The sequence below is a fragment of the Oreochromis niloticus genome, linkage group LG2, assembly GCF_001858045.2.
Source record: "Oreochromis niloticus isolate F11D_XX linkage group LG2, O_niloticus_UMD_NMBU, whole genome shotgun sequence".
NCBI classification, from domain to species: Eukaryota; Metazoa; Chordata; class Actinopteri; order Cichliformes; family Cichlidae; genus Oreochromis; species Oreochromis niloticus.
The window spans coordinates 29,570,970-29,585,620 of record NC_031966.2 but is presented as its reverse complement, the minus strand read 5'-3'; the positions used below and the strand labels follow the sequence as shown (position 1 = coordinate 29,585,620).

General features: G+C 40.5%; 1 protein-coding gene across 5 annotated transcripts; it reads left to right on the top strand.

Moving 5' to 3' along the window:
* Nucleotides 1–2,284: 2,284 nt before the first annotated feature.
* LOC100709874 (cytoplasmic polyadenylation element-binding protein 4) lies at nt 2,285–13,135 on the top strand. Of its 5 annotated transcripts, none has more exons than XM_005467969.4 (11): nt 2,287–2,545; nt 3,444–4,563; nt 4,672–4,770; nt 5,631–5,721; nt 7,941–7,964; nt 8,313–8,489; nt 8,739–8,828; nt 8,924–9,042; nt 9,502–9,616; nt 9,702–9,883; nt 10,037–13,135. In XM_005467969.4, exons 2-11 carry the CDS (start codon nt 3,499–3,501, stop codon nt 10,262–10,264), a joined length of 2,190 nt encoding a protein of 729 aa, XP_005468026.1. In that variant the 5' UTR covers nt 2,287–2,545; nt 3,444–3,498; the 3' UTR covers nt 10,265–13,135. The 5 variants fall into 5 exon arrangements, with proteins under 5 accessions (XP_003445895.1, XP_005468026.1, XP_005468027.1 ...); XM_005467966.4 differs by having other exon boundaries at nt 2,289–2,545; nt 5,628–5,721; XM_005467967.3 differs by lacking the exon at nt 2,287–2,545 and adding an exon at nt 2,617–2,993 and having other exon boundaries at nt 5,628–5,721.
* The last annotated feature ends 1,516 nt before the right edge of the window (nt 13,136–14,651 follow it).

Sequence of the window (14,651 nt, the reverse complement as noted above, 5' to 3'; positions counted from 1 at the left end):
GGACAAACAATGGGCTGCTGACTGGACCAGAAATCTCCCAGCTTTCATGGTTGGTATGGCAACTGAGCTCTGTCAATATGGAAGCGACCATCATATCTGAGACAAGACTGAACAGAAGCGAGAGAGGATGTGCCTCCGAGCTGCGAAACCTGAGAAAGCTGGTTCCAGGCGCTTTGTGAACGTCTGCTCCGTGTGCTCCAATGTGAACTAATGAATAAATGACTGGGTGCCTAAGTTTCATGGATGAATCATTTAAGAACCATCTGGGGTTAAAGTGTGCACCCCACCTCCTTCTGCTGTTGGGTTTAAAAAGACAGATGTCCTGTATGTGTGTGCTACAGCTATCAAACACGCCAATCTATTTTCTGAGCTGCATGAAACACATGAAACCTCTGCAGCAAGGCCTATTCTCATTTGGAAATAATTCAATACACTTTCAATTCGATGCAATTCACTTTACCTAAATTTAATTCAGGTCAGTTTTTTTATATAACAGTAATTCAGAACAACAGTTATCTCGAGGCAGTTAAAGTAAAGACCTTGAAACATTTATAGACAAATCCAGTGATCCTTTATGAGTAACCACTTGATGACACTGTGGAGAAAAAAAAACAAACCAAAGAACTCCAGCATAACTTGTCTTAGAAATTGTGGTCGCTGGCCTTAACTTTGAAGAAAATACATGCTTTAATAATAAACACTCAGCAGGCTGGTTGGGCCAGGACAGAAATGAGCCAGAAATACCTGAGAAAGTCCCAGGGAAAGAAAGGATAGAGAGGACAAGGACCAACGAGAGAGGACACAAAGATAACTGTAATAGTAATGTGGAAATAGCATATGAGGCCTGAGTTATACCAGCATACCTAAGGGATCATCCAGGGTCATCTGAGCCAACCTAAACTATAACGTTTACTAAATAACACAGCTCTAAGCCTAAACTTGAAAGCAGAAAGGGTTTCTGGCTCCAAAAACCAAACTGGGAACTGGTTCCACATCAGAGGTGCCTCATAGCTTAAGGCTCCACCTCTTCTTATACTGTCAATACAGAGCATGTTGCTCTCCAGACAGAAAAATGATACCATTTATATTGCTTGAACTCTTGATGGGCACAATGGCATAGCAGATGGTTGCACAAAATATGCAGCACACATTAAAACACACAAATAATATAACATTAATATAATACTGAACTAGTAACACTCGGATCAGCTGCCTGTTATTTTTCACAAGACTCCAAAAGCTCGACACACTGCAGTGTTGTTAAACCAACCCAACAGGTCCTGCAGGACATGGGTGGGAAGATGTGATGTGTGTCACTACTGTTAGCATTACAAATGAATGGTGGGTATGCCTTGGGGGTTTTGGAACACTGTTAAGAAGACACACTGAAAAGGCAAACATTAACTTGTAATCTGGTTGGAAAGGACGTGAAATGGAGTAGCTTCTCAGTTATGTCTGCTTGTTTGGATGCTATTATAAAAACTATTAAGTTTATGAATGTCAGCACACGTGTTCTTAAAAAAAACGAGCCCTGTTTTTCTTGAGTAGGTTTAGCCTAAACAAAAGTAATTTTACTCCCACAAGAGTAATGTATAGGCTGTGCTAGCAAGTGCACTCCTTTTGAACAGGACAACCTTTCATCTCTCGTTGAATGGCCATTTACGTTGTTAATGAATCAGCTTCTCCAGAGGGGAATTAAACACCTATGTAAACTTTTGGTTTGCAGGAGGATAATGTGTGTAGAAGATGACATTCCTGTGTAAAAATGTGATCTAGTAAGTGAAGGTATGATATGATGGCATGATCAGAGGACAACTGGCCAAAGTGAAATTAATGAACCTCTCAAGCTCGATTACATTCTGAAAATAGCAGCAGCTTATTTTAACGAGATTGCTATGTGGGACTATGCTGTGGATGGGGATTGTAGCAGTTCAATAAAATCCACCTACTATCTATCTATCTATTGCTACCAAAGTATGCTGCTTTTCAGGGCCAGTATAATACTACAAACATTTGCTTAGCCAAATAATCTCATCTGCATTTGAAAAAGCTGGTTGCAAATACGGGCTTTGACTCTAAAAGCCTTGAAAGTCACTGAAATTATTAAAATGCATTTTTTTTACTCTTCAATGGTGGTTTAGACAGAAAAAAAATATACAGATAATTTTCCTTATATAAAATACTTTTCCCTAAAATAACTCCTCCCAGTAATTTCAAGACATCCTTATTTGGGACTAGAGCGTCTTGGGTGTATCTGCCATTCATTGAGAAGGCGTATGGTGGGTGACACTCTTAGCAATTAGCCAATCGGCTAATAGAGCTAGGGTAGTTTAGGCGGGGCTACGGAGGGAAATCCTGACACACACTGGCTAGCTGTTGGAGCTGGGGGCAGGGCTTGTAGACGGAAGTGTCTCCCGACTGGTCCAGCTGTCATCTAGAAGAGAGTGGAGACCATTTACACCGGCTGCATAGGAAATGCAGAAAAAGGAAAAAACGCTAAAATATGGCAACATCTAAACGATAAGGTCATGACGCCGAACTGAAGGTAGCTATGCCCGACATGTCGCCGCTTACACGCGTTTGTCGTTACGTTGGAGTAGGTGTCGAAATTGCGTCACGGTATTTCGGGATGTAGAAATGATGACAAGGATTGGTAGGCTGTGTGACATTGAACATACAGGACACGAAACAGACGAGGTCGTTTAAAGAGCCACACACCGGTTCCAACATGTCATTTCGCGAAAAACTCAGCCGTTTTTGACGCTGACGGAAATTCGAGGAGACGTTGCAGCGACCGGACTGGTTTATTGCTTTCTGGCTGCTGTGCCAGTATGCTACAACGTCTCTGCGGTTATCGGCTATTATCCTAGCCTAGCGGCTCGGTGAAGGGAACTACCCTAGATTCAGAACAGACTGGAGACGTCATCAACATTTTCCTGTATTTAAATGGTTGCTTATGGGGAGGTCATTGCTTGGGAAAGGGAGATTATTCGGTAGGTGTTCGTGGTGTTGGTCACCGTGACTCTTGAGCGTTCGCGGTTAGCCTGTAATGCATAAACGTACTTTAAAACTGACTGCATGATTAATGGGGCACATGGAAGGTGGCGGAGCAGCTGTTAGCTTGCTGCTAGCTGCGTAACGACCTTTTGGAGACGTCAGCTTCACAAGCATAGACTGTTAGCTACCTCCGCTTGTTTTTCCGTGGTTGCCTTCCTGCTTTAGTGTTATATTTCATCCGAGGCCTCCCATGGCCAAGCGAGTCAATGATTTAATCTCACTGATTGCATCACAAGACCAGGCAGGGTGCAGCCCAAGCACATCCACTGCGTTGGCAAGGCGTGTGCGTGTGTTCGCGTGTGTTTTTCTTCTTTTCTAGGTGCCAACTTAACTTGAGGTTTAACAGTCTTTTGAAATTTTGTCATACCTTTTCTCCCTCATTTTAGGATAAAGAAGACGGAGTAAGCCAAAAGTGAGCTTAAGATATATTGGGTGTCCTAAATGGGGGACTACGGGTTTGGAGTTCTGGTGAAGAACGGCAGTGGCAACAAATCTACTTTCCCTGTAAGGATCCCTCCTCACCTGCAACCCCAGCACTCTCACCACCCTTCCAACCCCCCCAGCCCCCCTTCCTTTGTAAACAACACCTGCACCACCAATGGGGGAAGTGCTTGGCTGTTCCCTGCTGTAACCCCGCACACTAACATGCAAGATGAGATTCTGGAGTCAGAAAAGTCCAAGGCCTTGGACCTCCAGGATATGCAGGAGAAATCTCAGGTCCAGGCCCAGCCTCCGGTCCTGTCTCCAGGCCAGCAGGAGGCCGGGGGAGGCTTAGGAGAGCTTGAGGGAGCTCTACCTGATGATGGCTCCTTGGAGAAGGGTACTTTGGAGAGCAGTGCTGGCAAGGAGAAGCTGAGGATGGAGTCTCCGGTGCTAAGTGGCTTTGACTACCAGGACACCCTGGTAATGGGTACAAGCTGTGCACAATCCACTTCTTCCTCATCTTCTCTGACCAGCTTCAACAACTGGTCCCCTGCTGTCCCATCTACCCAGTCTCCTGTGGTTGGGGAAGACGTTGGAGGTTTCTTTGGTCCCACTGGCTCCAATGCTAATGGACCACATTTGCTGTTCCACAACTTCTCCCACCATGCTGGCCCTGGCTTTGGAGCAGGAGGCAATTTCTCCCCACAGATTGGACCAGTCTCCCAGCACCACCCTCCCACACCTCACCCCCAGCACTACCATCCCCAGGGACAAGGGGTTCCACAGCAGCACAGGCGCTCCCCAGCTAGCCCTCATCAACCCCAGCCTTCCTTCCCTCCACATCCCCATCGCACTGGACCATTTACACAGCTGCCCCACCTTGCTCCTACCCAGAGCAAACCTCCCTCCCCTTGGGGAAGCTACCAGAGCCCCTCCACTCCCACATCCACCTCGTGGAGCCCAGGTGGGTATGGTGGCTGGGGAGGTACACAGGGGATTCGAGATTACCGACGGGGTGTTGGCGGCGGGATGACGGGCCTGAACTCTATTTCGCCACTGAAGAAGTCCTTCCCTAACAATCAGGTAGACGGGGCTGCCATGATTCATCTCAGACTGTGAATATTCATAATAGATATTTCCATTTGCTGATGTAAAAGAGACTTGTCTTACAATTATTAACATTTTCTCCAGGTTCCTTTGCAAAAGTTCCCCAGAAATAGCTCTGGCATCAACCACAAGGGCTGGGTGGAGGACAGCATGAGCCGCAGTGACAGTGTTTATCCTTTCCAGGTAGGCATACAGGCTGAAATAACACACAGGCTGTTGTTAAAGGGAATTACTCAATATCTAAATGAAGTAAGTTCAGTAGGTATTGTGAGAAATAACTAATAGATATAGACTGTGACTGTATATGTGCTTGTATTAGTCTGTATTTTTAACAAACTAATTAAGTATGTAATCCTGTCATATATGCTCGACTGTATCAAATGTAACAAATGAACCATTGAGCAAAACAGGAGACGTGACAGGCAAGTCAGCTAAACGGATGACTTGAAACTTATTGTGCGCTTATGTCTGAGATCTTATCTAGATCATTTGGTTAAAAGAGAGCAGTCTCATCATCTGGTTGATCACATGGGCTTCCTCCTGTCCTGATTTGAGATGTCTCATGCTCTGCTGCAGCTTTGAACACACACTGTATGCTTTTATATACAGTGACTCTCTTATGTATTCTTTATCACCATTTGTGTGTTGCTCACAGATTTTTCTTTGTTTTTGGAATGTTTAAAAATCCAATTCTCCTCAGTGTTGGTTAGAATTTGTATTGATTGTAATGTGGCAAAACCGAAAGTAGCGTTTATTTTTTTTTTTTCCGGCTCACTTTATGTAGTGCATCTTCCTATCAGATACTATCAGATTCAGTGGAAAGATGTGACATTGCAAGCGAATGCAGATGATTTTGTAACATACTTTGTCTCCATTTTCTGTTTAGTGCTCTGTGCTGGATGTCACCACAGAGGGGAAAAATGCATTTTTATTTCTCCTTCTAATACTTATTAGCATCATGGGTATCTCACAGCTCATACTGCTTTAGATAGTGATTTTTGGGAAGTGAGGAAGCTAATTGTTGTTTTCCCCCCTTTCAGCAGGAGAGAACACGGTCCTTTGATGGTTTCAGTATGCAATCTCTGGAGAACTCTCTGATTGACATTATGAGGGCTGAGCAGGATTCCTTAAAAGGTTGGTTCCCACACTAACAATAGTGAGGCCCAGCTAGATTTTCTCACTGCTGGCTGTAAATAAATGTATTCAGAAATCTGTGTTTATTCAACATGTAGGAATTTTTTCCATATCCCCTGCAGGACTTAAGTAGCAAAATGCATATGTAATTGCCTATGTTATGTTTGAATGTTTCTCTTGCAGGATTGTGCTTTGACGTTAATGGCACTACCCACAAATATTATTGAGCTTTATTAAATTTGTGCTTAGTGCAGGCAAACTGTTGCATTAGTAGATTTGGATATTATTGACCTTTCCAATATGGATGCCTATATGATTTCCTTCGGTTGCAGTCAGACAGTCAAACCCCCCAAAAAAGTTCATGTAGCTTTTCCTGAACACTTTCCAACAACCTTAATGGAAAACATCAGGTCAAGGAAGGATGTGAGGGAAAATTAATAAGGACAACCATGGTGCCAAGATAATCAGAGTGCACTTTAGACTAGCCGTGCAATTATGCAACTATAATGAAGTCAATGTGGTTCTTCTATCGTGAAGCTAAAATCTTCCTAAAAAAGGTGGACTACAAAAACCCCATATCTGAAGATACTTCTCCTTATGTGACACTGTCATTTCATGCAGGTTGTCCACCCTACATATAAAAACCCAGTTTAAATAATTTGGGGTCAAAGGTGGAACCACTGCTTGCTGTGGGTGGAGCTGCTGCAAGAAATTTAACACTGATTTACAAGTGTTGCTCATGGATTTTTGTCCAACATGATTTTTCTGTCCACTAAAATTACCCTGGCTCATGCTTCATAGTATTGGGTGCTATAGCCTGCCTAAAAGTTGGCTGGATCTAAAAAAGCAGCAAAGGAGAACTGGCTCAACACCAAAGCCTACTTTACTCACCCGTCATACCGATCGGGTGTTTTCATGAACCGTCAGAGCATTATCTCTTTCTTTTGTTAAAGATCCTTTCATGATTTATTCATTAATTTTTTTTGGGGGGTAAACTTGAGGAGTAGCACCTTACCTTAAAGTTGTGAAAATTCCAACCAGTAAAAGACTATTTGACTGCAACCTTGCAACACCAAAAGAATTTCATGGCTCCTCGGCAGCCATTTTGGTAATTCCCTTGCGCAGTTATTGTGGGCTAAGAAGACCAGCTCAGACTAAGTGAATTAGATAACCATAAATGAACACTAGGGCACAAAGTCAAATCTGATTTTTACAAAGCCACATAAATGCCTTGGTGGTTTTCCCCAAACATGCATTAAAATCTAACCACGTACACTGTGAATGCAGCCAATACAGTCTTCAGTCTCTCAGTGCAGAACATTGGTTTCGTAACTTAATAGAAGATAGGCAATCATATGCAGCATTTTTTTTCTACTGGAGTTTGTTTGATCTCAATGCAAACTCCCTTATTAATAAAACATCTACTTTTTGTCACCGTCAGTCAGAAGGGAACCATTTTGCATCACAGTCAGTTCTGTTAATGCTAATTTGATAGCGTGGATGCACATACCTTTTTTTTTTTTTTTTTTTTTTTTTTTTGGGGAACCTCGTCTTTGATCTTTTATAAAGTCATACATGCCATTTTTAATGAGGATGTTTTCCATCTCTTAATTTTGAAACTGGCTTCTTGGCAATCAAAATCGTATTCCTGCGGTCATATTCATAGAGGTGAAACAAAGTGGTTTAACACACATTTCTGGCCTCATTTCAGTGTATATTGCACCAAGATGCACATTTAATTTACTTGTACTGACAACATGAATTGCATTTGTGGCCCTTTCTAAATTCTTATACTAAATGCTGTCATTTTCCTTTTCCTGAACATGAAGAACACCCCCTCATCACTTCAGCTATTTAGACATGAGAGAGGGGAATTAGTAGAATTCCTACTCCATTTGGGAATCATTTCATGGCTTTATTTTGTAAAGCCGCTCCTGTTTTTGTCATTCAGGAAACTTCACCTTTCACTAGGGTGGACATTCACCTCTGCCATTGAATGATATGTAAATGATATGCAAACAAAAATGCAATACTTCAGCTGAAGTCAGGACACTATTGTCTGCTATGCTAAGATTAAAAAAAAATTTGTTTCTTAAAATTGGAGTCCAGACCTTCACAGCTAATTGTAAATAGTTGATAGAAATTTTCTATATATTTGTTTATCCTGTGACATTTTTCTAAAAGCAATTTAAGAGTGTCTTGTTTTGTTTTACATGCAGCAAGAAGTTATGGGAGAAGACGAGGTAAAGCTTGTTAATGTCATATGTCTATGTTGTTTTGATTTCTTTGATGTGATTTTAAAGAGCATCAGTTGCCTCTGACATGATCACTTTGTTTTTGCCTCTGTTTGTCTGCTTGATTTTTGTCTGCATCACTGATTATTCTGTCTTCACTGCTTGAGATCCTTTTTTCCTCTTCAGGGAGTTTACACCTTTGCAGACTATCCATCAAGAACTAGTATTAATAGTAATCCTAATTTTATTGTGGGATAAGAAGTGGCAGTCGTCCCTTTTTCTATTTCTTGTTATTGAATTTATTTGGATTAATTGTGATTGGAAGTTAAAATGTGTTAATTAGATCCTCTCGATTAGGTCATTCGTCTTTGTTCCCCATGGAGGATGAGCGCTCTTTTGGAGATGATGAGTCAGGTGACCAGGGGCTTGCTGGCCTCGGTCCAGGCCACTGCTTTGCATCCCTTAATGGTGAGCGTGTGGAGCGATATTCGCGCAAGGTGTTTGTTGGAGGACTGCCCCCAGACATAGATGAAGGTGAGTCACGTTAACCTGAAGGGGGTGCTTGACTAACTGCAGTTTTTACAATAATGAAATATAAATGACTTTTTTTGTGGTTTCATGTGTTTTATGGCATTTCTAGATTGAAGTGATATATTTACACGTTATATTTCAGTTACTGTATCAGTGGTTTGCTGTGCCGTGGTAGTGATATGCAGCGCAATTTTAAATAGGTTTGCTGATGTGCTTGTTGAGTAACAGTTCTTTCTTCTTTTTGTTTTCTAGATGAAATCACTGCCAGTTTCCGTCGGTTTGGTCATCTTTTCGTGGACTGGCCCCATAAGGCAGAAAGCAAGTCCTATTTTCCACCCAAAGGTGCGTCAAAAAAGTTAATTTGATATTTTGTGCCGTTCAAATTAAAAATTATTTTCTGGTGAGCACTCATTGTTCCGAATGCCCAATATTTCCAGGATATGCATTCCTGCTGTTTCAAGATGAGAGCTCTGTTCAGGCCCTGATTGATGCCTGCATTCAGGAGGATGGCAAGCTTTACCTGTGTGTCTCCAGCCCCACTATCAAAGACAAACCGGTGAGTTTTAGCATTAAAGCTGCATCCACACAAGAAGTCACTTGCAATCATGTGGATCGCACATGTGTCGATGCCAAACGTGCAGGACCTGACAATCTTTCCTCAACTTCCAGACTGAAGAATATTACTGACTCTGCAATAAGAGCCTGTAAAGTCTGCAAGTGACCAGCCAGCAACTTCAAAGTTGTGAAACAAGCGAATCACTTCCAGCGTAGATGCAGTGGGCTTTTTTGTCTGTCCTCATTACAAAAGAGGACAAATGTTTTGCATTCTGCTGTGTGCTGCATTTAGCATACAAGAGGCTTCTTATAAAAAGCCCCTGCCGCAACTGACAAGACTAATCAGACTGTGATAATACATATTACATAAGCACCAAGGCCTTAAAATTATCAGTCCTAAACGTATCTTGGTCAGAAACAAGTAGGACACAGGAGAAATTATGTATTTTAAATTTTGTAGGTCCAGATCCGGCCCTGGAATTTAAATGATAGTGACTTTGTAATGGATGGTTCTCAGCCATTGGACCCAAGGAAGACTATCTTTGTAGGAGGTGTCCCTCGTCCCCTGCGTGCAGGTATACATTTGAAGTGACTAATAAATGTATCAAGCTTCTGAGATTCAAACTGTTAAAATGACTCTAAGTTTCATTGCTATTCCAGTTGAGCTTGCCATGATCATGGACCGTCTGTATGGGGGAGTGTGTTATGCTGGGATCGACACAGATCCTGAACTGAAGTATCCAAAAGGGGCAGGGCGAGTGGCCTTCTCCAATCAGCAAAGCTACATTGCAGCCATTAGTGCCCGATTTGTTCAACTGCAGCACGGGGAGATTGATAAACGGGTGAGTTGATCCGATTCTAGCTCCATATTCACAATCCTGAAAATGTAGATGGTATGTTTCAAAAATATAAATTTCCCACTTACCAAACATGTCGCATGAATTCGAATCGTTCTCAGACTCCATTTAAGCACATTTTACACTCTCTCGTCCCAGGTGGAAGTGAAGCCATACGTCCTGGATGACCAGCTGTGCGATGAGTGCCAGGGCACTCGCTGTGGGGGGAAGTTTGCTCCTTTCTTCTGCGCCAATGTGACCTGTCTGCAGTACTACTGTGAGTACTGCTGGGCAGCAATCCACTCCCGGGCCGGCCGCGAGTTCCACAAGCCGCTGGTGAAGGAAGGAGGGGACCGACCACGACACATCTCCTTCCGCTGGAACTGAGGCGAGAGACCTGGGAGGGACTGAGAGAAAGGGGTAGTTAAGGGCGGGGTATGGGCTTTGATGAAAAATAAATGCACTTTTCTTTTAAGTTGAGAAAAAAATGGTAATATTGATAATTTATTTTTATTTTTTTATTTTTTTTAAACTTGGGCCCACAAAAAGTAAATGCTAAGAAGAGTGAAATCCCATTTATGTTTTGACTTTCAGTGTGCATGAGCATATGGATGCATTAGATTTGGATTTGTTTTTTGTTGACTTGACTATATATTTTTTTTTTTCCTTCTTTTTTTCATATTAGCTGGCAAAGCTGCTTACATTTGTTGAGAGTAACATAAAATTTAAGTGAGGTTCATCACACCTAAATCAGTATACTAACTATGGAAGTTGAGTTTAGGAAGGGTGCATTTTCTTACTTTTTGCTTGCAGGATTAGAGAACAACTGTACAATTTACCAAAGGATTAATGTAAATGGTTGAGGTGAACAGTGGTGGAACTCTGTTTCAGATGGATGGATGGATGATTGAATTTTCCAAGCAGCTCAGCGTATAGCATCTGGCCACGTCACAAAAGAGAAAAAATAAATAAATAAAAATCTCCCCCTCAGTTAAGTACACATATTTAAGATTGTCAGCATGAGTTTTCAGGTCTTGGTTTAAAAGTCAACACTTTGTAACCAGAAAGGGCAAACCAAAGATTGGCCTAAACACATCACCTAAAACAGTCATCGATCTGAGGGTAGTCAGGATAACGTTCTCGTACAGTGGAGGAATGGCTGGAGTTTTGGTTTGTGAGTTTCAGCTAACAAAGACACAGCCCTCAGGGCTCAGGTATTGGCAGTAGTATTTACTCACTTTATATTGTCAGGGATATTAGCACTGGAAGCTAACATGCTAATGTAGTACAAACTAATGGGAATGCACAGTCCAGTCTCCCTGAGTTGTCCTCATGGTGTACCACTGCACGCTCTACCGTGACTGGAGCTTCTCTCACAAGTGTTGTGGTTGGATATGGTAGTAGCTAGAATTTGCTGTCACAGAGATAAAGATATTATTTTATACATGGCCTGCTGATTTTTGTACAGTGTTTTATAGCTGATTATTTTGTCATGAACATATATACATTTATTATGCACTACTTTTCTAAATATTTTTTTCAATAGTCATTTTAGGCACATTTTTCACAGATGGGAGAACTCCTTTTGCAATACCTCATTTTTTTCACTTGGTGAAAAATAATTTTGTACCTTTGTTACTAAGAGATCTGCATTTATGGTAAACTTAATTTAACAAAAAAAGAATGATATTAATATAATTTTCAATTAGCTTTTATATATTTAAGTGCTGGTAAATCTGAAAATTGTCTGGTGCATTGGTGTGATTCTGTAGATTTAAAAAAACAAAACAACAAAAAAACCAACAAAAAAAATATAAAGCTATCATTAGCCAGTCATATATGGATTCTCCTCTGTCCTAATAAACATCATTACAGGATCCTAAGGCATGGCAAGACCTTTCTAAACTGATTTTGATAGTCTTGAAAATGCATATAATCTGATATTTTGCTCCTAGGTGTAGTCACTAAGATTATCATTAGGGTAAATGTTTTGGCTTTGGTCAATGTGAAATCTTCCCTTCTATCACCGGAGTGGATATCAGCTGTTTGACTATTTAGATCCTCTTTCTGGGACTGCCTGTGAGTTCTACTTATTCTTGGCATGCATAAGAAATAAAATGACTAGTGATAATGCAGGACCTAATGTAATGCACTAGATCTCCTTTTTTTTTTTTTTTTTTTTTTCCTCTTTGACTTTCTTTATTTCTCTTTGAGATTGCCTCTCTTGTAGCCTCTTTACATGATGGAGTCTGCCTTCCTTTACACAGACGTGATGTTTATGCAATCTACACGGTGACAACACTTTAGGTCTTTTTTTTTTTTTTTTTTTTTTTTTGTAACATAGAGGACACTCAGTAGGACACAGGTGAGGAGACTTGATCACTTTGACCCCCTTTGTGATGTGGCATGCTTTGGGACATAACCTGAATGTGATTTAATGTTGCAAGTTAACTTTGAGCCATTATGTGCAATACTTATTCTTTCCAGAAACAGTTCTCTGCAGTGTAAGTCATTCAGTCCATATAAACCATGCAGTCATTTACACACCTTTGTTTCCTATTGTTCATGCTGATGTCTGCAAAAGAAGAAAAAAAAAATAATTTATACCTGAATTTATTTTTAAACATTAGTTTCGTGCTTATTAACATATTTTGCTACAACCATGCTACTGTGATTGGAAACATTGTATATACTAAGTCGATAATGTATTTACCGTTTGCTATATTTTCAATTGAAATGAATTGCTATCATTTTGATCAGTTTTCTTTTTTTTTTTTTTTTTTTTTTTTTTTTTTTTTCCCCCATATGTTTTGGGGTGATGTGTTCAGCTCGTTGACGTGTCTAGTTTTTCTAATTGCTGTATTTGTGCTCCACATTTTCACATGGGAAAAAATGATTATGTCTGTTAGTATTACTTGATTGCAAAATTTCAATAGTTTTTAATTGAATGCTGGGAAGGTTATATTTATTAACTTTTTTTTTTTTTTTTTTTACCTGATATCATTTTGATTTTTTTTTTTTTTAAGTCATTTCACATTTATATGTAAGTTCCAATTTTTATATTTTCTCGATTAATTTGCGCTACAATACAGACGTCAGTTTTTATAGTTGGTTTGTAGTACTGAAGTAAAACAAAGATCTAATGTCATATATTCATTTGCTGCCAACTGTTTGTAACTGTATGCATACATTTGAAGTATTTGTAATGTGAGATGTTGAACGAATAAAAACGCTGTGAGGAAGAATCTGTCCAACGTAGTTTTGTGTTTTGTGTGTTTGTTAACGGGAAATTCTCTAAACTGGAACTGCGTATCTATTGCCGTTGTTGTGACAGGGTGTTTTTGGTTGTTGGGTTTTTTTTGGTTTGGTTTTTTTTTTTTTTTTTTTTTTTGAATCATTCTTTGTGGTCCTTAAGATTATTTTACATAGCAACAAATGACAGACAGCATTCAGACAGCAATTCATGGGATGCCAAACAAGCTCCTCAAGTATGACCAAAAGATCTTCTGGGTTTGTGATGCAAGGATCCTCTATGAAATATTTGAAATGGTTTACAGGGACACAAACGGGAGAAGAAATTCAAAAAAAAAATCTGAAGGAAAACATTGTCCAGTAGATTCAGAAACACAAGACGCAACATCACTACAGTTAACTTTCTCTCCAGTGTGCCTAAGGCAGACATCGTTCCTCTGACAAAACCTGAGTCCTGGTTTACAGCACAGAGACTTACCATGGTCAGCAAGAAAGGAATGGCTGTTGTACTCCTGAACATGATGTATCAAAATTAAATTGTTAATAAAAATACCAGAAGGGGGGGGAACAACCTCCACAATTGATCACTTTCTATAAGACCAAAGGAGGTGTAGATACTATGGTCCAGATGGCACATCTGCCATTCTAAAACTTAGAGGTGGCCCATGGTTCTGTGGCACAACTTGACATTTCCACCCTGAATGCTTACACCCTGAAGTCAAGAATGGTATCATGAATCCATGACAGGTCTTTCTCACTGAGCTCTCAAACGAGCTTGCCACACCACACACATGTATATACTCTAACACACAAAATGGATTTTGGCATCGTTCTATTGGTGTTGTGTACTTTTTTTCCTTTTCCAATTTTAAAAATGTTAAAGTAAAAAATACAAAATATTTCAAACATTCAAATCATTCTTGCGTGGACCAAAATGATACAAATGACTATTCTTAACTAAAATGACAAAAGCGGCATAAAAACATGCTTAAACACGGGTCATTTTGGACTCACTTATGGAATAAGTGTAGGGTTAATTCAAGAGATAATCTGGCTATTTTCGGCATCCACATTTTTCGAACAACAGTGCCACCTGCTGGTCGTTACAAGCACAATACAGAAAAAGGCAGCGTAAGCACAAAGTGTCATCCGTCAAGTCTGAGAAGGTGTGAAAAAGAGAGATGCGGCCAGTCAAGACTGTTTATGTCCCCCAGTTTGGGTCACAGCAGAGCTCGAGTCAAAGAACTGAATCGGATAAGACAGAGTCCCTTTCTCAGACCCCGAGGGAGAAGAGTGGGAAGAAGCACCGCAAAGACAAACGCGCAAAGCCTCGGTCCATCTTGAAAGTAAAAATACCCAGACTCACCAGGCACAGTTTGCTCGGAAAAGTGACAAAGGACAATAAAACGCCGGCAAGGTCGATGTTGGAGCCTGCACTAAATGATACCAAGGAGGCAATGAACCAAGGAGGAGAAAGGCAGTGTAGTATTTTGGGTAACTTTAGCTAATAAGCTAACTATGT